General features: G+C 49.3%; 1 protein-coding gene across 14 annotated transcripts in view; it reads left to right on the plus strand.

Moving 5' to 3' along the window:
• Positions 1-24,072, plus strand: part of PTK2 (protein tyrosine kinase 2) — a 248,122-nt gene that overhangs the window by 53,970 nt on the left and 170,080 nt on the right. For 2 of the 14 annotated variants that reach the window (XM_059165532.1, XM_059165531.1), the window contains exon 1: positions 1,355-1,557. The exons of 7 other annotated variants lie outside the window; for them this stretch is intronic. In XM_059165532.1, coding sequence (XP_059021515.1) covers positions 1,458-1,557 — 100 coding nt within the window. In that variant the 5' untranslated portion in view covers positions 1,355-1,457. Of the gene's footprint in view, positions 1-1,348; positions 1,558-19,372; positions 19,391-24,072 lie in introns of those variants that run through there. 5 more of the 14 variants (XM_059165529.1, XM_059165526.1, XM_059165528.1 and 2 more) reach the window with 5 other exon arrangements.

Here is a 24,072-nt window from a genome sequence, read left to right on the forward strand (position 1 = left end):
TTCTTCTGGTTCTTTCCTAGCTCACTCACTTGTGTTTTTTTGGGGCCCCTCTGCTTCCCAGTGTCGCCTGGGGTCAGAGTTCACGCTGGTGAATGGTATGTTTTCACTGGGGGCATCTCAGTTATTTGAGCTCCGACTGCTCTTAGGAGGCTGAATGTAAGGCCTGGAGACAAAGCCGTCATCGAGAGTAGTGTGTCAGAACTGAAACTAGCCGTCCTGGGCGTCACTGGACACAGATAGGCCTCTTGTTCCCCTAGCCTTTTTCAGCGCTTGTTTTCACAAGTTCGTGAATTCGTAAAGTCTTAGTTGTGTTTACAGTTAAGTAGAGGACTCGGTTTTTTCTTCGTTAACGGGATTTGCTACAAACAGAATTACCCACGTAATGGAAGAGCTGAACCGTGTGTCTTGCATGTGCATCGTGTGTGCTCTGACAACAGGCTGTCTTACTGCCAGAGTGTGTTGTGTTTAATGAACTACATTTCAGAGACGCCCGAGACTGCCTCTCAGTTTGAGTGGAAAAAGTGTGAGTATAAGTAGCTTTACATTTTTTGAACAAAGTTACTAGTACAGATTATTCGAGTTTTTTCTGCCCTCTTTTTTTAGGAGCATGAGTGTAGTACTCACTCATGTTCTGAAATGAAGGAATCAGGTATTTTGGATTCCTTGGTATTTTCTTAGCTAGTTTTAAAAGAATCTTGTAACTTCAAATTCTTGTTTTTACCTGTTTGCTTAAGAACCTTTATAAATTTGCAAACTTACTTTGAAACTATCAATCTGAAAATATCTTTACCTTGGAAATATCTGGGTTCCTATAGACATAGTTTTTACAGATTTGTTTTTAATGTTGATCAAGATCCCCCCCCCCCCCCCAGTATTACTCATTTTTCATCAGGGCAATTATCATAAGTCTTAAGGTCAGAATTAAGCTGGTGAAAGGCCAGAGGCATGACTGCAAAACAGGAATTGTTGGAGGAGCCGTCTACAGACGCGATCTGGGGCAGACCTGATTTGCAGCTTACTCAGTTTCAGAATGGCCTGTTGGGTTTGGGAGCAGAGGTCTGCCAGCTGAGTGGAGCGGCCTGGTGGATTAGCATATTAATCAGCTGCTGCCTATTGGCCTTCTTTTTCTCCTCCCTCCCTCCCTCTCCCCTTCCCTGAATGAATCTAGGAGCACAGGCCCTTGGGGTCACATTACTAGCTGGTTTCATTCTGCTCCGGAGCTCAATCTAGCCAGGATGGTCTGTGTTTCAGATTGCGGAAGCAGGAGAAGATTCTGTAACTTCAAGCTGCTGGAAAATATTACAGAAGGAGCACCTCCCAAATTTTGCTTCAAGCTCTGAGAAAAGGAGCACACAGGGGAAACTTAGTGTGGCTGTGGATCGAAGCGAACGCTGTGGGAGCGGTGAACGGGGACTTGGTGCGCGGACGCCTGGTCTGATCTTGAGAGGCCTGAGTTTATGTGGCTGGAACTGGCGGGCCGAGCGGCCCTGAGACCAGCAGGTGCCGTCTGTATGGAGAAGAGCGGCTGTAGTCCATTCCCAGTTTGTTGGGCTAAAGGTATACGTAACTTAAAAATCTCTTTGGTTTAAATTTTATTCAGATTCATGCTTTTGTACTAAAAAGGTGGATAAGAGTCTTTCAGACTTTATTTCAAATAGATTTATAATTAAATTTAAGGAAAAATGGAAATTGATGTGGTATAGGTTTACAGCTCTTGGCATAAAACCAACTAGGTAGCTTTTAGAAAAGTAAATAAGAGTACTTTCATGGAACCGCATTTTCAGTACGTTATCTTTTCCGTGTCTCTGATAGTTTTATTTTGTGTGTTTTTAATTAAGGCACCCATATCCGTTCTGTGATGTGGAAGTTCTTAAAGACTAAAGAGACTGGTTTGAGCTTAAATAGGACTGGTGGGGAAAAGAGGGGTGCGATCTTTCTTCTTTCACTCAAAGATTGGTTTTCTGTACTCGCGGTAAAGATTGTGTATTTAAGGGGCGCCTGGGTGGCTCAGTGGGTTGGGCCACTGCCTTCGGCTCAGGTCATGATCTCAGGGTCCTGGGATCGAGCCCCGCATCGGGCTCTCTGCTCAGCAGGGAGCCTGCTTCCTCCTCTCTCTCTGTCTGCCTCTCTGCCTGCTTGTGATCTCTCTGTCAAATAAATAAAAAATCTTTAAAAAAAAAAAAAAAAAAAAAAAAAAAAAAAAAAAAAAAAAAAGATTGTGTATTTAATTTGAAACTCCATGTTATTTAAGGTGGGTTTATCACTAAGGGTCAGTAATACTGTGAATAAGTATTTTCCAATTTAATGCTGTTAGGGTTTTTATTTGTATAAAAATATAAATAATGAAATACAGTGTTTTCGTTGTAACATTCAAGACAGTATTTGGGAAGCATGTTTAGAAGTTAGAAATGCTGTGTAACCCGTGTATGAATAAGACCAGATATTTTATCTGCTTAAAATACTAGTGAATGTTACCCCTGGGGGATGAAGTCCATAATAAAGAATTAAATACAAATTTTTTTTTTAAAGATTTTATTTATTTATTTGACAGGCAGAGATAACAAGTAGGCAGAGAGGCAGGCAGAGAGAGGAAGGGAAGCAGACTCCCCGCTGAGCAAGGAGCCAGATGCGGGGCTGGATCCCGGGACCCTGGGATCATGACCTGAGCTGAAGGCAAAGGCTTTAACCCACTGAGCCACCCAGATGCCCCTAAATACACATTTTTAAGAGTATTTTCAAGTATCCTGTTAACCTACTCAGGAAAGATTTCTTTAAAGGAAGAACCTGCACTGGATAAAGACCTGCATTATTGTAAGTGGACCCTCAGGCTGATTCAGTTTAGTGTTTAGCTTTAAAAAATTTGTTTTTTAAAGATTTTATTTATTTATTTGACAGAGATCACAAGTAGGCAGAGAGGCAGGCAGAGAAAGAGGGGAAGCAGGGTCCCTGCTGAGCAGAGAGCCTGATGTGGGGCTCGATCCTGGGACCCTGGGATCATGACCTGAGCTGAAGGTAGAGGCTTAACCCACTGAGCCACTCAGGCAACCCCAGCTTAAAACTCCAGGACGTGGAGGTGCTTGCACCCGACCACAGTTTCACTGTTAGATTGCTTCTCGCTTCCCAGCCTGTCGGCATCATCTAGCCACTCTCATCTAGGCTTTTAAACATTTCTCCTTCCTTCCCTTCCTTCCTTTCTTTGTAGGTAATCTCTGCATCCAGTGTGGGGCCCAGACTCACAACTCTGAGATTAAGAAAGTCGCGGACCAAGCCAGTGCCCCTTTTAGACATTTCTAAAGCCTGAGGTGTTAGCACTCTTTCAGCAGGATGCTATCTGAACAAAGCACCTGTCTCTTTACCACCTAACTAGGCATAAATTAAAGATTTCGCTGAGTTAAGTTCACACCATTGAGTTTTAAAGGATGTTGGGTATGGGAACTGTAACAGAGCTGAGAGCATGCGGACCGCAGTGTCACTGAGCGTTACCAGTAACGAACACCCCAGGGCAGAGCGTTCTCTGCTGTACTTGTGGAAGGTTTCGGTCTCTCCCGGACTTGTTGGGACCCATATGCACAGTGCCACCTCCGTGGTGTGACAGCCCTCTGTCAGCACTGATCCTTGCCAATAAGGCTCTGATTCCACTAAGTCTGGCCTAGACTCAATATATGAATCGAGTTGCAGAGGGGTATTAAAATAACCGACTGCTGGGTTTTTAAGAAATTCAGGGTGACTCTAGAAATATGGGCATCAGAGGACACGGGACTGAGGTGTTTGCTCGTCCCAAAGCAACTGATGGAGGCAGCTTGTTTTCCCATTACATTTGCTGACTGGCAGAACGAGTGAGTAGAGACCTTTTAACTGGGATGCCATTTTGATAGCGGTCAGGCTTAGGAAGGAGAGCAGAACCGCACGCACGGAAGAGGGGGGGCAGTAGGGACAGCATCAGGCTTAGAATCATTGCGTTCGTAGGGCTGGAGCAGGCCGTCCCCTCTGATAAGTGGTCTTGCTTCTGGATGTGCAAGAGGAGGTTTCTGATGACATAAGGAGCTTGTCACCCTGTCCCCCTCCCAGGGCTGAGTACACCGCCTCCCCCGGGGGCACCCAGTGTGCCAGCTTCTCAGCACACTTCTCTACCAGGCCAGGAAGGCAGGAAGCCCTAGGTTCTATTCTGGTCAGTTTTTGCTGTGTGATAAAGGCAAAGATGTTGGTGTGTAGAAATGGCTGAAATGGTTATTTTCAAGTTTAAAAGTTACCACTTTTAGATAAAGACAAAATAAAATGCTCAAGTGCAAAGACTGTAAATCTCTCTTCTCAGTTAGATATTCGAAACCTCACATTTGATTTTATCAGTCACATTAACCTCAAAAACTGCAGTGTCCCAATTTAAGAAGACACAAAATACTTAGTAGAACGGCTAAAAATAATAGAACAGAGCTATATTTGTATACTTTGAACTGAAACCTTCACGGTATCCTATGACAATCTGTGGCTGTCTCTGTGATACAGTTCAGTGGACCTCTATGATAAAGGAAACCGCATTAGGTCACTTCACAGAATACAGTGTTTTCACATACTTAATCCGACTTTGTTGTAACATGTGTTCAACTATATCGTGACTTCCTAGGCTTAGCGGTGGCTTTAATCCCGAGCATCGAGGTAAAGCTAGATGTTGCGGTGCAGTGTTTGGTCTCAAGGTCACCGAATGCAGAAAGCCCTGCTCGGAAGGTCCGTTGGTGACCTGAGCATGTGCCATGTCTGCTTCGCGCTCAGATGCTGGGAGGGCCGCGCTCATTAGGGTTAAGTGTGCGGTCAGGGTTTTTTCTGGATCTTTCAGTAGCGGATAGAGATGGAGTATACCACTCACCGTTCACTTGTGTGCTGGGTCATGCTTTTTCTGCATCGGTATTTTTAACTCCCGCTTGCGCTGCCTGCGTCCGGGTGGTTCTGTGCGCGGCCCGTCTTCACTGCGGAGCTCAGCCGCCTCCTGGCCTCTACGTTTGTATGTTTCCGAAACGCCCAATGCTCATCGGCCAGCGAGCGGTCTCGTAACCGGTGCCCCTGAAATCTGTCCCTCCCCAGATCCTCCTTGTCTTAGTAAACATGCCGGGTCTCCGCCCCCTCACTTGCTCCGGCCACAGACCCGGGATGCCTCTCGGACACTTTCTGCCTCGTGGAATGGGCCCGTCTTCGTGCCCTTACAGTTGGGTCTTCAGAACAAGTCTGCAGCTCCTCGCCCTCCCGGCCACATCCACTCTGCACCGTGCGACCTTCGTCCCCCTCCGGGCTGTGGGAGTCGCTTCCTGTCGGAGCTCCCCTGCTTCCACCTTTTCGTCCTTCGCGAAGCTGCCCGAGTGCGTTTACAAAAGCAAGAAGGCCGCGCTATCTCCTTTCCTCCCCGGTGGCTCTTACTGGATAAAACTGTAGACCCTTAGCGTGGCCTGCCAGGCCTCCCCCGACGTGACTGCTCCCAGCGTCTCGGGCTTCGGGCCGGTGGCCTCTGGCTCATCACTCGTGTGGCCGTTCTGACTCGGGAGCACCTCAGACAGCCAAGCTCTTCTCGGTCAGGCCGTCTATACCTGAGCTTGCCCCTTCCTTGCCTGCGTGGCCTGCTCCTCCTGGCCTCTCCGGTCTGAGCCTGACTGACCTCTCAGCCGTGTCAGCGAGGACCGCGTGCGCCCTGGCGTCCGCCCTGATCTCCCCGAGCCTCGTCTCCTGGCCTTGCACGGCACTTAGCTGGGAAGACTGTGCCACGTCGTTCTTGCTCGCTTTCTGTCTTCTTGGCTAAGGAGTAAATCAGCACGGTCAGGGATGGGCAGGCGCTCTCCTCCTTGACAGGGTGTCGGCACAAATGAATATTACCCTAACGAATGAATGCATTATGGGCTTAGCTGATCCACATGCCTCAGGAACGGTTGGGTGAGAGCCGCAGCTCGGTGCCGAGTGTCTTCCTATAGCCACACACACGCCGCATCCCAGCTCTCTCAACAGATGGGCCTCGGTTGGGCTGCCAGAGCCTGTTCGCTTCCCTGGGGTGGTCTCCGTGGGCCTCTGCTGCTCCTCTGGGACTTGGCCATCCGGTCTGACAGCTTGAGGTGCTAATGGACTCGTGGGGAAGATGTTCAAAATACATCTCTATGTAAGTGTGTGCATTTATTTTATAGCTTATGTATGTAAATAATCCAGACATCTATACCTTTACGGTGAAAGGTGTCAAATGCTTTCCAGAAGAGTGACTGAGTTTTCTGAGTGCCCAGCACGAAGGAGCGACTCGTGGGCCCAGCACACAGTAGGCCCACAGTAAGAACGAGTGCTGCACTGAGGTCCGGCCTGTCCCCGGCTTGCCCCGGTGCCAGCTGTGTTAGAGAGAGACTGCGTCCTCTCCACTGGCCGCCCCTCGGCTCCACCTCCGTTACAGCCACAGCACTGCCCGGGGAGCCTCTCCAGGCGCCCTAACGCTTCTGCTGCTCCTTCTGCTTGCAACAGTCATTCTTTTTAAAGGCGGAACTTTCAGGATTCTGCCCTAGGGCATGGCCCTGTGTGGTGTGCGTGTGTGTGTCTGTGTGTCTGTCTCCCTGTCTCTCTCATCTGGACAGGGCTGGGCTGTGGCATCTTTGTGCGGCAGCTCTGCACACATGGGCGCGGCCAGTAACTTGCTCTTCTTTCTCCGCTTGTCTTACGCTCCTTGGTGTTCTCAGCTCCTTGTGGGCCCAGTTCAGATGTTACTGCTTTTCCAATCCATGTGGTCTGACGTGTTATCAGCACTCAGTGATTGTTGAAATCTGGGGCATTTTTCTAAAGGAGGTGCTGAGTCATGCCAGCGGAGACGGTGGGGAGGCCTTCCGTGCATCGGAGTTCTGGGGGCAAAGGCACTGAGCAATGAGCTTGTTTGTGGAGCGTCCAGGGAGACCTGGGCGTTCCTGCTGAGAACAGCTGCAGCCTGCGTTCAGGTCTGTGGAGAGCCGTCAGCAGGGAGTTGTCTCTGAGGGGTGAGGACGGGGCTCTTGTGAGCCTTTCCCTGCCCCTGAAGATCGTGCTCCCCAGGTGTGGTTCCAGCCTTTCTGTCTTATCCCGGCTCACTGACTTGGCAGTGTTCTCTGCTTCCCTGGGGGGACCCCCCCGCTCGGCTTTGCACACCTTGTCTGCCCGTGTCCCCACTTCTGGTCACCAGTGCCTCTGTCTGGGGGCGCCCTGGAAACCACCAAGCCACTGTAGCTTAGATTCCTCAGATGTGCTCCTTGGTTAAACCGGGTTGTTGGTAAGCCTCATGAAGTGTGTTTGGACCCCCAGTGCATCGTGGTCTACAGAATAGGTGAGTTCAGGACATATCGGCCTTTCTGGTGCTGCAGAGTTGGGACGGGGGGAGCTGAGCACACGGTGAGGCGTGAGGAGCGGCAGTAGGCAGTGCTCCGGCAGAGACCAGGAGCGGCCCGGCCAGCGCGTTCTCTGTGCAGCGCGCACCTGTACTTCTGCTGTCCGCACGAGAGCGCACGGCCGGCCCTTCTCGGCCCTTGCCATCGTCTCCCTCGAGCGGAAAACTCGTGTGGTGGGTATTCCAATGACCGGTCTCTCCTCTCGTCTCACTTTCCTCACTGTGTTTGGAGAAGAGGCCTCAAGGGTCCCATGTTCTCCCTGGAGGGACCCTTACGGCGAGTGCGGGGGCGCCGGGGGACGCCAGCTGATGCTTTTTCTCGTGCCCCGCCCCCAGGCTCCGCGTGGAGCGGTAATTACATGAACCCTGTAGTGTGTCCCCCGCCCCCACACCCTCCTGTCAGCACCACTGTCCCCATCTGTCCCCGGCACCCGCTCCTGCTCACGCTTCTCCCCAGCTGCCGCACGCTGGGGCCTGCTTGTTTGCCCTGTGCGCCGGGCCCTCCCAGGGCCGGCACCTGCTGGACTCCGGCCGGGAGCGCGGCGCACTGCTGCGCTCAGTCACCTCGTCTGCTTGGAGCGACGGAGGCTCAGACTGGTAGAGGCAGATGAGAGGGTCCTGGAGGCTTTTGTGGAAGTGAAAAAACTTCTTTCTAGTGCCCGAATGATTAGTGACAACTGAGTTTTTAAACTAGTGTTCACAAATCTTTCATTGCAGATTCGCTGGTAAGTGCTCATACTGTCAGGAATTCATTATAAATTTGAGTTTTCTGTATTTCCTAACTTACCAGTTTTCGGTAAAGAGAAGAGTCCGGTTTTGAAACAGTTATCGCTGTGGATGTTTGTTTTGCCTTTGAGTGTATTTGTATGAGCGAAGCGGTGTTCCTGACTGTCGCTGCCAGCACTGAGGTCTGTGTGCCACATCTGCTGTCTTCTGTAACTTCTTCCGATAACGTTACTTCCCGAAAAGCTGTAGAAAATGTGTCCTGCTGTCAGTGGTTCAGAGGAGTCCGATGTGGGAAACCAGGCAGTGGTGGGGTTTCCCTGGGAGCAGGAGGACCGGCGCTCCGCTGGCCCCTTCCCTGCGCTCCGATGGGTGTGCCTCCGTGTTGCCTGGGGCACTCAGTCCGCAGCAGGGTCCTGTGGTCGGGGTGGGTGTGCGAGGTGCTCTGCCATTGACAGCAGCTTCTGGAGCTCACAGACTTCTGCTTCTTTTCCGTTTCCCCTGGGGCTGTGTCGAATCTGGGCATCAACTTGGGAGAAGTGACCTGGGGACAGTATTGTGACTTCTGGGTGACCCATGCAGTCAGCTGGGTCTGGGGGCGCCCGGAGCTGCATGCGGTGGGTCGTAGTGGGGTAGGGGGGAGGGCTTCACGCTTTCCTGATGCTACTGGAAAGGACGGGTTTTTGACTTGTAGGTTTAACTGTGCAGTTCTTGGCTTAGTATTAGAAGTAGATAATCTTGTTCGTCTATCTTGCAGCCTTACTGTGAGTCACTCTGTAGTTCTGGTGGTTTACTTGAGCAAGGAGGAAATTCAAAGAAATCTATAATCACGTAATCCGAAAATAACTCCTTTTCTCTCTGGTCTTTGTGTCTTTTATTTCCCTGTCTTGTGGCCCGTGACTGGCACCTTCCTTGCAGCGTCCTTGTCACGTGCTGGCCTCAGGGAGCTGGTTTCCAGTGTGAAGCAGGGTTTAGTTCTAGTTTTATCTTCATAGATGTCCTCTGTCGAATGTAAAAGTTCTTCTTCTAGCTCCTGGTTTTCTAAGAGGGTTTGTTTTTTTGTTGTTGTTTTTTTTTGTGTGTGTTTTTTTTTTAAATCATGAGAGGGTGTTCAATTTTGTCAGGTACTTTTTCTGTCTCTTGAATTGATTGTAGAAATTTTCTGTGTTTTTTTTTAAGTACCAGGTAAGTTACATTTTGATTGTTGACGCAACCTTGCATTTCTGAGGTAAATCCCACTTGATCGTGATGTCTTATCCAGTTTATATATTGTTAGAGCAATATGCAGTGTTTTGTTCAGGAAATATGTGTCTGTTTGCTTGAGGGGTATCATTCCGTAGTTTTTTTCTTGTGACCTTTGTGACCTTTTGTGGCGCTTTCATTTCAGGCACTGCCATTCTCAGAAAACAGGCGGGGCGGTGTCCCCTTGTTTCCATTTGCGTGACTGGTGTCCATAAAGTTAGGAGACCCTGACCTCTAGTCGCAGTACTGGGACTCCTGGTCCCATTTGGTGGCCAGGCACTGGTCACAGAGGGCCAGGCACTGGTCAGGGCACAGCGGGAGCGTGTTCTGTCTCGTGTAGCCGTGTTCCAGGGATGGGGTGGGGGTGTACACGCACGCGTGTGGTGCTCGTGTAAAGAACCGTGGAGCTCTGCACTCAGGATCTGTGCGTCTCACATGCTAGGTGAGCCCAGAGCCGGCAGGACTGGACTGTGTGTGCGGCCCCCACAGGCGCTGTAGCTCTGGAGGCCTGGCAGCGCGCTCTGCCCGGAAAGGGAGCATCAGACACATCGACACCGTCCCTGAGCCGGGTCCGAAAACCCTAAAGCGCAGGGAAGAGACTCTCCCTATAAAATCTGAAATACGAGATTTCAAGTGCTTAATGTATTGTTTTTTGAAAACCATACAGGATGGTTAAGAGTTGTTTGTACATGGAAAGTGTGCTGCTGCTCCCTGATACTGCATGTACAAGGTGGTGTGGCGTTCAAGGGATTTGTTAGAAAAAATGCAGACAAAAATGTGTAACAAGCAAGAAGACCGTTTGCCAGAACCAGGAAGCAAGGAGGGGAACTGAGCCTTGATGGTTGAAGAAAAGGGCCGAGAGTTGCTGGGGTGAGGATTTTATGGACGAAGGGCAGCTCCTTGCAGAGTGGAACCAGAACAAGTTCCAGAGAGTTCCAGGCTTTTCTTGTGGCTCAGCCGCCCAGAGGGTCTGATGCGGTTCTGTCGGTGGCTGATGCTCCTGGTGGAAACATTTCAGACCGGAGCTGTGTCTAGACCGCCCTTGCCTGTGCTCTGACGTCTCTGTGTGGGGTTGTGAGAGCAGTCAGGGCGCTGGCGGGAGAGAGCGCTGTCGCGGTCACTTCCGCAGAGAGCGTGCCCCTCGTTGCAGACACTGTGCTTTCCAGACTCTGGAGGTGGTTTCAGTGACCTACAGATTTTATTCGGATGACAGCTTGAGACCTCTTCACATACAGTTTTGTTTAAAGTTATGTATTGAGTTTAGGGGGCGTGAGTATAAAGTTTCCTTGTACTCACGTGGGCCAGAGAAATGTTGTATTGTGTAAAGCCTGTCTGACATTACAAACAAACGAAGAGAACAAACCTAGGACCTTGTTAACTAGGGTGAGGCCAGTATGTCGTATTTCCGCCAAGGTCTGTTTTTTAACCTTTTTAAATTTTTCTAACAGAAACGAAATACTGCTAGAGTATCACATACTAACGCTACTTTTTTCCTGGGAAGATCTCACTCTGTTGTAAAGTTGATGGAGTATTGTCTGTCAGTTGACAGTATTGTTTGTAAAGAAGACAGGTATTGTCGTCTTTAAGAAGACAATGCCAGCCTGATGGGTATTCTGTTTTCTTAACTTTTGTGTAAGATCGCAATGGAATGGTGTACTGCTGGTGTATTTTCAGTTGAGAAAAATGCGTCCTGTCTTTTTATAGGACAAGGTTTGGGGACAATCCTGTGGAATACTGTGCTTCCCTTGGTCATTGGCTTTAATTACCCATTGCAGACTTCCCAGATGTTGCCAAAGTAGGAAGCTTAGTCTGTTGTTTCCTTTTTTGACATAGATTCATAAAGCTTTGAAGTGTAACAGGGAAGTTGCTTTTTTAGGGCTATGGTGGGACTTTTGAAGTATTAGTTAAATGGGGGGGTTCTTACAGGATTTCAGTTTGGAGAACAACGTTAGCATCTCCCTTTCAGCAGCCTAGAGAATTCAGGGTATCCCTCCTAACTGCTGCTGCCACGGACCAGACGCTGACTTTGTCTCTAACACACCTTGCTAATAAGCCCTCTCCCCTTACTACGGCAGTTAGTGGGGGCTGTTACTGCTTGCACTCTGCAGACAAGGAGCCTCTAATAATTTAAGAGTCACGTTGCTGGGATGGGGGGAGCCAGGCACAGTTGTGAACATTAGTGAGCGACATGCTCTGCTTCTCAGTCAGGATCTTGCTCGGAAGCCACTGTCCGTGGAGCTTTTGCTGACACTTGCCTCCATGGAGAATTTCCAGCCTTCTTCACTTACAGGCTCAGGGATCAGGCTGGGCTCACTCTTTTATTTTATTTTTTAAAATATTTTATTTATTTATTTGACACAGAGAGAGAGAGAGAGAGAGATCACAAGTAGGCAGAGAGGCAGGCAGAAAGGGAGGGGGAAGCAGGCTCCCCACTGAGCAGAGAGCCGGATGCGGGGCTCGATCCCAGGACCTTGAGACCATGACCTGAGCCGAAGGTAGAGGTTTGATCCATTGAGTCACCCAAGTGCCCTGGGCTCATTCTTTTAAAGGTTTACTTGTGTGATTTAGATGAAGTTTTAGCTGTGCTGTAGTCTCTAGGGTATCTTGTCCATAGGAAGTAACTGAATGGCTCAAGTCTTGATGGCTTTAGTTTTGATGATCTAAGGGATTTGCCTAACCAGTGAGTCTTCAAAGCCGCAACAGTTGAAATGCTATTGTGATAACTTATTTCCCCATTGTGGGTTGTTAACAGTTCTACTCTGGAAATGGTGCTCTTGCACTCAAAATTGGGTATTAGATGAAGTTAGCCATGCTTTCTCTCTATTTGGCTCCCAGAATCCTGTCAGGAGGCTTTCACCCGATCCTGGCAGGAGGTGGAAGAATTCTTCTCTAAGGAGACTGGTCCAAGCGAACAGGCAGACTGGAACGTTCTGGGATCTCTAGCCAAGCAGCTGATTCTCTGCTCAGGGCATAGATCGCCGGGTCATCCGCGTGTACAGGGTTCCTCGACAGCCTCTGCCGCACAGCAAAGACAAAAATAAACCAGTGGGACAGCATCAGACTGAAGTTTCCACATGACAAGGGAAACCTATCAACAAGAGGGCGAAAAAGGGCCACCTGCAGAATGGGAGGAAATACCTGTAGCTCATCTATCTGGTAAAGGACTAATGAATCCCCTTCCCAGAGGTAGCTTCCAGATGTCCAGCTCCCCGCTCCCCACCCCCGACAGCAGGTGGGAAGCACCTCCCGCCTGTGTCCCCAATAACGAACAGCAAACTGAAGTGACTTCTACTTTGAGCTCATGCCGTCCCTCGGACAGACAGCCTCCGCCTCTCTGGTGTTCTGCGTCTCTGTGAAGTGGTGTCACTTTCCCACTCAGTCACCTGAGCAAGAGAAGTGGCCACTGACTTCCTCTAACCTTACGTGTGCGATTTAGTCAGCCTCTGTCCTCTTGACCTTTTTACGGCTCTCAAGTCTTTCCACCTCCTGGACTGTAGTTAGCGCCGTTGGGATTGCAACAGAAGCTTCCAGATTGGTCTCCTGGGGCTCAGGTGCTGCCCAGGTGCATACCCTTGCAGCAGTTGGGCTCCCCACCTGCTCTGGAGCGAGGCTGTGTCCGACTTCTCTGCTGTTTGAGTTAAAGCCGCTCCCGGATCCCTAACCTACAGCTGCAGCCATGGCTTTTGTTGGGTGTGACTTTGGACATGGCTTTTTCCAAGATCTTGGCTTGGAACTCAGATTCTGGAGGCACTTGGCCATGCCCCAAGTTTGGGCGATGACCTGTTCTCCCAACATCACCCCCAACACCATGTTCTTCATGTACTGGTCTGTGCTGGTCTTTCTCATGAGGGCCACAGGGGCAGGGACCATTGTCCTGCTCTGTCCAGACCACCAGTCTGTGTCTTTCCTAGTATCTGTCTGTTCTGATACTCTGACGCCCATGTGAGCACCCCATGCATAGTCTACTGTAAGATGTTTTGGTTGGGGTAGGGGATGAAGTAGCAGCTGGACAGTAAATAAATACACTGAAGAAAATGAGTGTAACCTGGTAGATTGAGCAGGTATCGTGATGCTGTGGTACCCATACAAAACTTGCGAGCGATCATGTGCTGACTTTGTTAAAGATTTTTTTTTTTTTAAGATTTTATTTATTTATTAGAGCAAGCGTGTAAGCGAGAACATGAGCAGAAGGAGAGGCAGAAGCAGACCCCCCTGCCGAGCCAGGAGCCGGACGCCGGGCTCCACCCCGGGACCCATTCCAGGACCCTGGGACCATGACCTAAGCCAAAAGCAGACGCTTAACTGGCTGAGCCCCCCAGGTGCCCCTAAGGCACAGATTGTTGGCAAGTAGGTTTGTGGTGGGGCTCTTACAAACTCTCAGGGTCAGACTGACCCGATGAGCTCCTTGGGTGACCTGCTGCCTGCTGACGAGGGGACAAATGTTCGCTGCCCAGTCGCCAGCATCTGCTTCCTCATGGTGTACACAGCACATTCCAGATCGCGTGGTTTTTGTAAACGTCTTTATATTCAATCCATTGTTGGTCCTGTGAAGCCCCTGCTGTCCCACACTGCGGTTCCGAACTGGGTCCTGCTGGCCTGTTACCCGCGTGTTTGTGGGGCTGGATTTTAAGCCCGCCCAGACCCTGTATCAGCATCGTGACACTGTAGCCCCTCCTAACTTAATTCTTTGTGCTAAGTTCTGGAGTTAGTTTTTAGAAACTAAAGTGTTAAGATGATGATCTAGGCCCATTAAAAATAGTAATTTTTCTTGACATTTGCAACGACGTGGATGGAACTAGAGGGTATTATGCTTAGCGAAATAAGTCAACCAGAGAAAGACAATTATCACATGATCTCCCTGATATGAGGAAGTTGAGAGGCAGGGCAGGGGGTCGTGGGGGGAGGGGAGGGAAAAAAAAAAAGAAACAAGATGGGACCCAGGAGGGAGACAAACCATAAGAGACTCTTAATCTCAGGAAACAAACTGAGGGTTGCTGGGGGTTGGGGTCGGGGTAGGCAGAGGGTGGCTGGGTGACGGACGCTGCTATGTGCTGTGGTGAGTGCTGTGAAGTGTGTAAGCCTGATGATTCACGGACCTGTACCCCTGGGGCAAATAACACATTATATGTTAATAAAAAATAAAATAAAAAATAATTTTTTCTTTGTGAGCCACCAGGCAGGACTGTTTTAATGAACTAATGAATACAAATGCCCAAATGTTCAAGGGGAGCTCCATGGGGGGATTGGAACCTTGTCTCTGCACGACTCCTGACAAGTTCTAGCTGTCCCGCCTCTCTGTTCTTCTTGAGCCCACCAGGCTCTCGGTTACCCTCCCTGTGCTGCGGTGCAGAAATGGCCCCTGGCAGAGCACTGGGCTCACTTCATCTGTCCCCCGCTCAGAGGTCGTGGCTAGGTGCTGCCTGTGTCAGGATGAAAGCAGTTGCTTCCTGTGTCCTGCACAGTTTTCTAGTAGTTTATTGTGGTGGTAGTGGGCAGGGAGGGACGTCCAGACCCCGCTTCTCCCTCAGTTTTATGTCTCAGTTTGTCTGTCCTTCATGGGAGGGGTAGCGTGTGCTTGTTTGGGTTTGTGTCTGGATTGCATGGAGATCGTGTATGTACAGAACTGCGTAGGTAGCTGCAACATGGGCAGTGTTCAGTAAAAGCTTTTTTTTTTTTTAATCTTGTAATACTAGACCTAATTTTGCTTTTTTTTTTTTTTTTTTTTTTTTTTAAAGTAAACCCTACCCCCAATGTGGGCCTTGAACTCACAACCCTGAGACCAAGTCCTGCTCTATAGTTGGAGCCAGCCAGGAGCCCCAGGTTTTTTCTTACTCAGTAGAAGCTAAGTATATACCATTTGAGCACAGGGAGATTTTAGTCCCGTATTTAGTGAATACAGGCAGACTCGCTGGACCTGGTCTCCAGTCCGTGTGTCTGTGTGTGGCTTTCATGTGCCACGTGCAGGGCCAGCAGGACCACCGCCTTCTCTGCAGTGGGTCCCCCGTCTTTGTTCCCCTTGGCCACAATGCTGTGAGTTCCTTGCACTTCCTGTCTGCACCTCTTCTTTGGAAGCTCTGTGGTACCCCCTCCAGCAGGCTATGCCCCCCATCACCACAGCGGGGCGGAGGGCTGGGGGCGGAGTTCCTTCCTTTGACCAGGTCCTGCGCTGGGCGGCTCCTTCCGTGACTGTTCTCTCGGCCTCGCCCTCCGGCGGCTTCTCCATTTCCTCCAGCAACGAGGCTCTTCCTCTCTCCTGTCTCTAAACATCACAAGGGCCGGGCTCTGTTCTCACACCTTCTTCGAGTTGGCAGAGTGATTTCAGGGGAACAGCCATGAACCTTTAGCATCTGTAGCCCTCCCAGGACTCAGGGACCCAGTACAGGGCGCAGGGCCTAGCGGGGCCCCTCATAGGGGATCCAGGAGCCACGCTTACGGCTTACTAAGGACCAGAGGCACCAGGGAAGGGGAGCGTGGAGCTGTGTTGGGCGAGGCCGCTCTGCACCGCGGCGGTGGGGCATGGCAAGGAGCCGACGGCCGCTGCCAGCCCATGAAGGCCAAGTGCTCACAAGTGTAGAGAAGGGGTCCGGACGAGTGCCCTGCCCCCTGGATGCAGGCGTGACTTTTCTGCTCTTGGAAGGCATCCTATTGAAGTAGTTTCTTTGTAAAGAAAGTGTTTGATGCCACATGCGAAATGGCAGGTGCGAACTCAGAGCTGTCGAAGCGCCAGAGGAGTTAGTTCACGGAGGTCTTCTGCGTGGATTTTGAACATCCCATTCACTCTGTTTGACTTTACATGTTTACACGTATTATTCCGTTACCCGTACTACTGTAGAAAAGTACTTTAACCGTGTTTCAGCTGGGAGATTTGCAGTGAGTAACAAAGATGTGTTCGGGAACATGTATCATGACCGACGTGCTCAGCAGACGCGGCTAGGAGCCAGGCATGACCTCCTCAGCCTGGTTTCAAGGGAACAGTCCTACTACTGCGACTTCCAGGAGACCCGAGGCCTGTCGTGTGCCACAGACACACCCGTCCAGCCTCCCTCCGGCCGCGCGTCCCCCAGTTCTTTCCCTCCCCTTCGCTGCCGCTCACTGAACGAGAAGGAAAAGGATCTCTTCCTGCGTTCGCCTTCCCGTTGCCACGACGTCCCGGGAAGCTGGGTGCAAGGCCGGTTACAGGCTGTGTGGGACGCACCAGGTTTCTCTGGCCTTTCCGACAACGTGTGTGACAGGATGTGCAACACCCGTCAGCACACACGCTGCTGCTCCCAGCGGGGGGACTGCAATGGTAGCGTGCGTGTGCGCGTGTGCACGCTGGCAAGTGGACGGCTCCCCTTGGCCTGAGGGTTTCAGGGGCAGAGGACATTGTTAGGTGGGGCTGAAGGGGCTCCCTGCTGTTCAGATGTACAGTGTATCCTAACTGAAGGGCCTCAGACCCCCGGTGTCACACTGTCACCTCCTGGCCGCAGAGGAGACTTCCGTCCTCGGACCACGCAGTATCTTTCATCATAGACTTCGATGTCGCTGTGGCCCGGCGGGCACGCCCACCTCTAACAGTTGTGCTGGAGATGAAGTTAACGAGCTGACCTTTCTCCTTCCTTGCGTGTGCAGTCACCCCGGAAGTGGTCATTTTAATTACTTGTAATGAGTGCTGGTACAGGCGGACATTTGCCTCCCGTGGCTGGGCCGTTGGTCTTAGAGCGGGGTCCAGGTAGGAGTTTTAGAGGATCCATGAACTTTGCGATCATGTACAGAATTGTCTGTGTTTTAGTGTGTATACATTTTCTCTTAGAAATGTTCATGTTTTTCAACAGATTCTCAAAGATCTCTGTCATCACTGTATACATAGGCACATATGCATGTCTGTGTGTGCTTAAAGAAGTCCTCTCATAGAAGATGGTAAATGAACAGTAATTTTGTATTTGCAAGCGTCATTCATTTTCCGTGTTTTGCAGAACAGCGTGTTCACGTATGGTTAGAAGAGAGACCTAGGCAGAAACGTAAAAATCAAGAATGGTTGTCGTTGTAAAATGTGCACCTGTGACTTGCTGCTTTGCTGGGTTGGTAACTGTTTCTCAGGCAAGTAATTTCATCCAGGGCGTTTGGCTTGGCCTATTGCTTTTGGTTAATTGTTGTGTAGAGTCTTCTGGCAAAAAATTTTGTTCTCATTTTGTAAATAAATTTATATAATTGAAATATATCTCCTGTAAGTTGCATACATCCTATGTATCCTGGTGTAGGATTAACTACTACCTTCCGTATCAGTGTTTGCGGTGGCAGCAGCCCCAGCAGCCTCCCCGATGGCTCCCTTCAGTCAGCGTCTCCGGGAAGGTGGCCAACATTTTGATTTCTGTTGCCATGACTCACTTTGTCTGTTTATCCTAATGTCTGTGAGAGTCATCCACATTGGTGCATGGAGCCCCGATTTTTCATTGCTGTATAGTATTCCATTTCAGTATCCACCACAGTTTGTATTTTATTGTTGATGGACGGTTGGGTTGTTTCCAGTTTTGAACGATATGAGTGGTGCCACTATGAATACTCCATGTGTCTTTTGGTGACCCCGCGACTGTGTCTTTCTTGGGCATGTACTTCAGAGTAAAATGGCTGCTCATGGTGTGTGTCACGGTGTTCTTCCGCAGAGATCGCTTCCAAAGGCTTGTATCAAATCACAGCCCAGCCGGCAGTGTATAAAAGCTCTAGCTGCTCCACATCTTTGCCATAGTAAGCACCGTTGGTGTTTAAAATTTTGGAGCCATAGAAAAGCTATACTTAAAAAATACAAATTTAAAAAATGGAGATAAAATTCATGTTCACATAACATGAAATTCTCCATGTGGTTTGAAGTGTACACACAGGGCTGTGCGACCCTCAACACTGTCACGCTCTGTGGCCCCACAGAGAGACCCAGTACCCGTAGCCAGTCCCTCCACGACTCCGACCCCCTTGCCTCTGGCAGACTCATGCCTGCTTTCTGTCCCCTTGGAGTTGCCTGTCTTGGAATTGTCGTATAGATGGATCCTACAACATACAGCCTTTGGTCTGACTGCTTTTACTTACCGTAATGTTGTCAAGGCTTCTGCCTATTGTGGTACTAGGACCTGTTCCTTGTTATGGCCGAGCGCTCTTCTGCTCTGTTGTAGGGATGGCTGGTTAGTTGATCCAGTCGTGTTACCAGATGTTACGGTCCCGTACAATAGAGAAGATGGAAGTTACTAAGCAGTGTCTTTACATTGGGTCTTGATAGGACGTCTGGTTGATTGGCTGCACCTGACAAAGTGGGCTTTGAGCTCGTGGATGGCTGCCTGGGGAGGCAGCTTCAGTTATCTGCCGGCGCTCCTGGAAACAGTGGAGGGTGCGTGTCGTGCTCGTCTGTTGTGGGGCTTCGGCTCTCGGCCTCTTGGAGCCCTTTAGTTAGGCCACTTCTGGCCTCTTTTCCTCATCATGGTTTCTCCAAACCTCCTTTTTATCCATCTCATTTCCTTTTGTTACTCTAGCCTTAATTGGATCTTAGCTCAGTGCAGTGGCTATGTTACAATATTTAAATATCAAGATACTGGGGCACCTGGGTGGCTCAGTGGGTTAAAGCCTCTGCTTTCGGCTCCGGTCATGATCTCAGGGTCCTGGGATCAAGCCCTGCATCGGGCTCTCTGCTCAGTAGGGAGCCTGCTTCCTCCTCCTCTCTCTGTCTGCCTACTTGTGATCTCTGTCAAATAAATAAATAAAATCTTAAAAATAAATAAATAAATAAATAAATATCTAGCTACCTAACACAGAGGAAGATGCCAGCAGAACAGTCACAAGAAACCAGGGAGCCTTCACTATGGCTGGTTTTCTAGTTGGCTTAAGGCCCAAGAGGGAAAGTCCCTTGGATCAGGTTGGCCTGTCTTGGGTAACAAAGGGGACTTTTTTCCTTTGGGTGATCCATCAGACATTTCCCGTTTCCTAAATTATTTACCCAGGATACCTGTTGTACAGTTTCCACCTTGGCTGTCCCGTGAAGAGTCGAGAAGAACCATAGTATCTAGGACTGGGAGCCGATGAGTTTTTGCTGGAGAGGTGAGCTGCTATGTTCCATGTGCCATAGCTCCCTGTAATGTATGATTGTATGACCCTGTGCTCCCAACTAGGAGCTCCTAGCTGGCTTAGAGATCCTCCTACAAACTGGTGAACTGCCGGTTTTCAGACCCTTCCCAGCAACGTGTCACGTGGAACTATTAATAAATACAAGTTACTGGAGAGTTCATCTGACTTGGTGTGCAGGGGACGATTATCCGATGTCACAGAGAATGATTGGGTGGTTATGTTGGGAGAGGATATACATACGCTGCATGGGATACTGGACTTTTAACAATTAGTCTGTACTTGAATTGGTCTGGGTGGGGGATACAGGTACCCTGAGAGGATTGAAATAGATCCATACCAGTGTCTGTGGAGTTCTCTGAGGAAGGCCGTTGACCCTGACTGTGGATCCTCACGCTCATGTGTTCTCCTGTTCTCAGAGTCCCTGAGCTCTTTTGGGGCTCAAGGATATACCAGTGTCATTGGTTAGTAACTGGGGCCTGGAGCCTAGTTTAGGTGTCTTGGGATTAATAATATTCTGGTATTAAAGATAAAGGGAGGGGCGCCTGGGTGGCTCAGTGGGTTAAGCCTCTGCCTTCAGTTCAGGTCGGGTCATGATCTCAGAGTCCTGGGATCGAGCCCCGCATTGGGCTCTCTGCTCAGCAGGGAGCCTGCTGCCCTGCTACCCCCCCCCCCCAACTGCCTGCCTGTTTGTGATCTCTCTCTCTGTCAAATAAAATCTTTAAAAAAAAAAAAAAAGATAAAGGGAAATGTGATTCTTAGTTTTAGGGTGAAATATAGCACCATTTGGGTTCATAGCTTTAGTTCTAGGGTCCTTGCTAGAAGTTTGAGGGATGGAGACCCAAATAGGCAGTTGGACAGACTGTTGGCTCATGTGCTTGTTTTGGAAAGACAGGGGAAGGAAACAGTAGTCAGAGGGCAGAGAGTACTGCGACGGTCGCTGAGCAGGTCGGTCGACTGAACCAACGTAGGTTAAGGGTGTCTACTGTCTATTGCTTGTGTAGGGTCAGTTGGGTTATCTGGTTGGAGTCTTATAGATTTGTCAAATCCAGCTGGACTACTGTTTTCATGGTACCGGAAATAGTAGAAACACAAGACCCGCTTGCTGTGTCTGGAGCCTCCAGGAGCCTCCTTTCACCTCCACAGGTGTTCATACAGGCTTCAGGCCTAATCAGTGTGATTTTAAGACCTGTCTTTTCCCATTTTTAATTAGAGGTGTCTACAGAGAAAACCCCCTTTGTTTCCATAGCGTGCTGAAATCATAAACAACCTTGAAGGCCTATCTCCTGGAGATAAAGATTTTTAACTTTTAAGCTTTAAATGGGAGGACGTATGCCTGTTAGAGCCGTCAGTGCTGCCACTGAGCACAGAGGTGACTCCCATAACACAGTGACCAGAAGTTTAGAAATCCAGGGGCGCCTGGGTGGCTCAGATGGCTGAATGTCCAACTCTTGCTTTCTGCTCAGGTCGTGGTCTCGTGGGTCGTGGGATCAGCCCTGCTGTCAGCCCTGCATCCTGCCCCAGGTTGGGCTCCCCACAGAGCAGGGAGTCTGCATGAGATTCTCTCTCTCTCTCTCTTTCTGCCACCTCCCTCCCCTTCTCTATCTTTTTCAAATAAATAAATACATCTTTAAAAAGTTTTTGGAAGTCCAGGACAGGATATACCTAAATTATTTTTAATATTCTAACTTGACAAAGCACTTGTATACTTTTGTTATTTTTTTACAGTGCAAAAAATGAGAAGGATTAAAAAAAGTGACAAGGGTTTATCAGTGTAGGAAGTTCCTATAATATTAAGAAGGGAAACGATAGTTTTCCTTCTGGATCCCAAGATGGAATCTGTTTAACATATGTTTTAGGAGTTTAGCTAATTGGATATATGGAAAAGATTATTTCTGATTGTTTCTAGGTTTTACTCCTTTTATCAGGTAAGGGAACAGATCACAATGTTGGCCAGTAGTCACCCCTATGTTTCTGAGTTTAAATATGCAGAAGGAGGGACGCCTGGGTGGCTCTGTTGGTTGAGCATCTGCCTTCAGTTCAGGTCATGATCTCCGGATCTTGGGATCGAGCCCCGCATCAGGCTCGGTGGTGGTGGTGGAGGGGTGGTGTCTGCTTCAGCCTCTCCCCCCTGCCCTTCCCCACACTGTGCTCTCATGTTCTGTCAAATAACTAAACAAAATCTTTAAAACATAAACAAAAACACACAAGTTAACCTGGCAATTCACAGACCTGTACCCCTGAGGATAAAAATATATGTTTATAAAAAATAAAAAATTAAAAAAAAATACACACACACAAGTTACACACTTAACACATGTAACTTTAGATTTAAAACCTGCTTATCTCAACAGCATTTTGTCAGTATGGGTTTTATAAATATCAGATATGTTTAAATAGGCTGAACGTAAGTAGGACTGCTCATAACTCAGCACAGTCGCACTCTTTCTATTTTGCCATTCCCCATTTCCTTAGGATTTTTTTTACATCTCCAAAAATTACTCATAGTTACCTTCAAGGTCTCAATATTACCAATCTTAGAAATCAATTTAAAGTTGATATTAAAGGCTAATGTTGAATATTTTCATCAGAAATACAGCATGAGGGGCGCCTGGGTGGCTCAGTGGGTTAAGCCGCTGCCTTCAGCTCAGGTTGTGATCTCAGGGTCCTGGGATCGAGTCCTGCATTGGGCTCTCTGCTCAGCGGGGGGCCTGCTTCCCTTCCTCTCTCTGTGATCTCTTCCCTTCCTCTCTCCTACTGTGATCTCTCTCTGTCAAATAAATAAATAAAATCTTTAAAAAAAAAAAAAGAAAAGAAATACAGCATGAAAATTTTTATAGTGATATCTCAGATAAAGTAAATGATTTACATAATTGGCCATATTTTCTGAAGTCAAAAAACAATCTGTTTAATAAAAATATTAGTTGAATTGTTATACAGACAGTCCGTGCTGTGCGTGGCTCCAGTATGCACAAATACCAGTTTCTGTGGCTTCAGTGACACCAGTCCTCAATGGCATGGTTCAGTTGTAGTTCACACATAAGTCAGCTGGGAGCTGCTGTGTACGGTGCGAACTCAGTCTGCAGAGCACTACAGAAATGACAGATGTGACGTGCGACCGGTAGCCAGTCGCAGTACCTCTGTCCCGGTCTGTTGCTGACGGGCCGCCCTGCGTCTGTGACTCAGTTTATACAGACAGCAGATATGCAGTCGTGGTGCCTTCTTGTTTGCCAGTGATCAACCCCTGTGACATCTTACAAAAATGGACTGTCATAGGAGGGAATTGGGCAACAAAGATGAAATGCAGAGTTGAAGCAGCAAAGGGTCGCCCAGGAAGTGGAATGGAACGTGCTGAGCACCTGTGAAGCCGGCGACTCCCGTGGAGCTGGGGCAGCGGAGCCCTCGGAGCCCTCGGCTTGCCTACAGCGGCCCTAGGAACCTGGGGACGCGTTGCATTAATCTGGCCCGTGGACCCAGGAGTTATTTCAGGTTTTAAGGCCTGTGCTGGAGTTTGGGCAGGCTCAAAATGCTGCAGCTGGAGATGATGCAGACGCAGAAATGCCAGCAGCGCGGCAGGAAGTAACTAAGAGTGCTGAGAGTGTGCACACACGCGTGGGTGTGCGTGCGGTGCGACAGACACTTCCTGCACCGTGCAGATCGCCATGCGGGGTTCTGACTGCGAGTCACAGAAACAGGTAGTTGACTGTAGGAAGGTCGCCTTTGCTGTGAAGCCGGACTTGCTAATTGCGTAGTCAGAGGAGCTTCGTAAATAAAGGCGAACTTACTGACGAAGAGAGTTGTGGCAAAACAGAGGATATTCCAGTGGACGTGAACCTGGCAAGAAAGTTCGTTATCAGACGTGCTTTCGCAGATGGCTTACGACACTGAACGTACAAGGGATAAAGTGCTGGATGCTGACTCGAAACTTAGAAGGGAGTAGGACAGTTTGGCCAGGCATTGGAAAGATGCTCGCTCCGTATCCTTAGTCATGGAGTGGGGGGAGGACAGAGGCAAGTGCTGTTCAGGCCACGTGGGCAAGTCATCGTAGGGCCCCCCACTCCTGTGCGAGGCGAGAGCCACTCGTGCTTGCGTCCGTTGGAATGCATGCCATACCGGTTATCTGTTGCTGATGGCAAGTCATCCCAACACTGAGTGGCTAAAGTAACAAGAATTATTTTGTTCAGATCTGCAGTCTGGACAGGGCTCGACAGGGACAGCTGTTTCCGTGTGGTGGGAGCTCGGGTGTCACAACTGGGAGCCAGAGGAGCCCCCCCGGAGGATGGCTCAGAAGCCTGTGCTGGCTCTTGGTGGGAAGCCCGGCTCAGGCTTCGGTTGTCAGAGCTCAGTTCTTGGGCTTCTGGAGAGCCTGTTGGTTGGGTTTCGTGAGCGAGTAGCCCAAGAGAACCAAGGGAACCAAGGGAACCTGGTTTGCCTTTTCATACCTAGCGTAGGATGTTTCTTAGGCTGGTCAGAAGCCCCCCCAGACTTGAGGGCAAGTAACGTAGCCTACACCTGTTGGAGAGACAGTGTTACAGCTTCTTTGGGAAAATACAGGCTGTCACATACTGATACTATAACATTAAATATCTAAGTAGTGTGAGCTCTTCGTTAAGTAAAATCCACGTAGGAAATTTAGTATATTCGGGTTAGACTCTGTG

This window comes from Mustela lutreola, chromosome 3 (genome assembly GCF_030435805.1).
Source record: "Mustela lutreola isolate mMusLut2 chromosome 3, mMusLut2.pri, whole genome shotgun sequence".
NCBI classification, from domain to species: Eukaryota; Metazoa; Chordata; class Mammalia; order Carnivora; family Mustelidae; genus Mustela; species Mustela lutreola.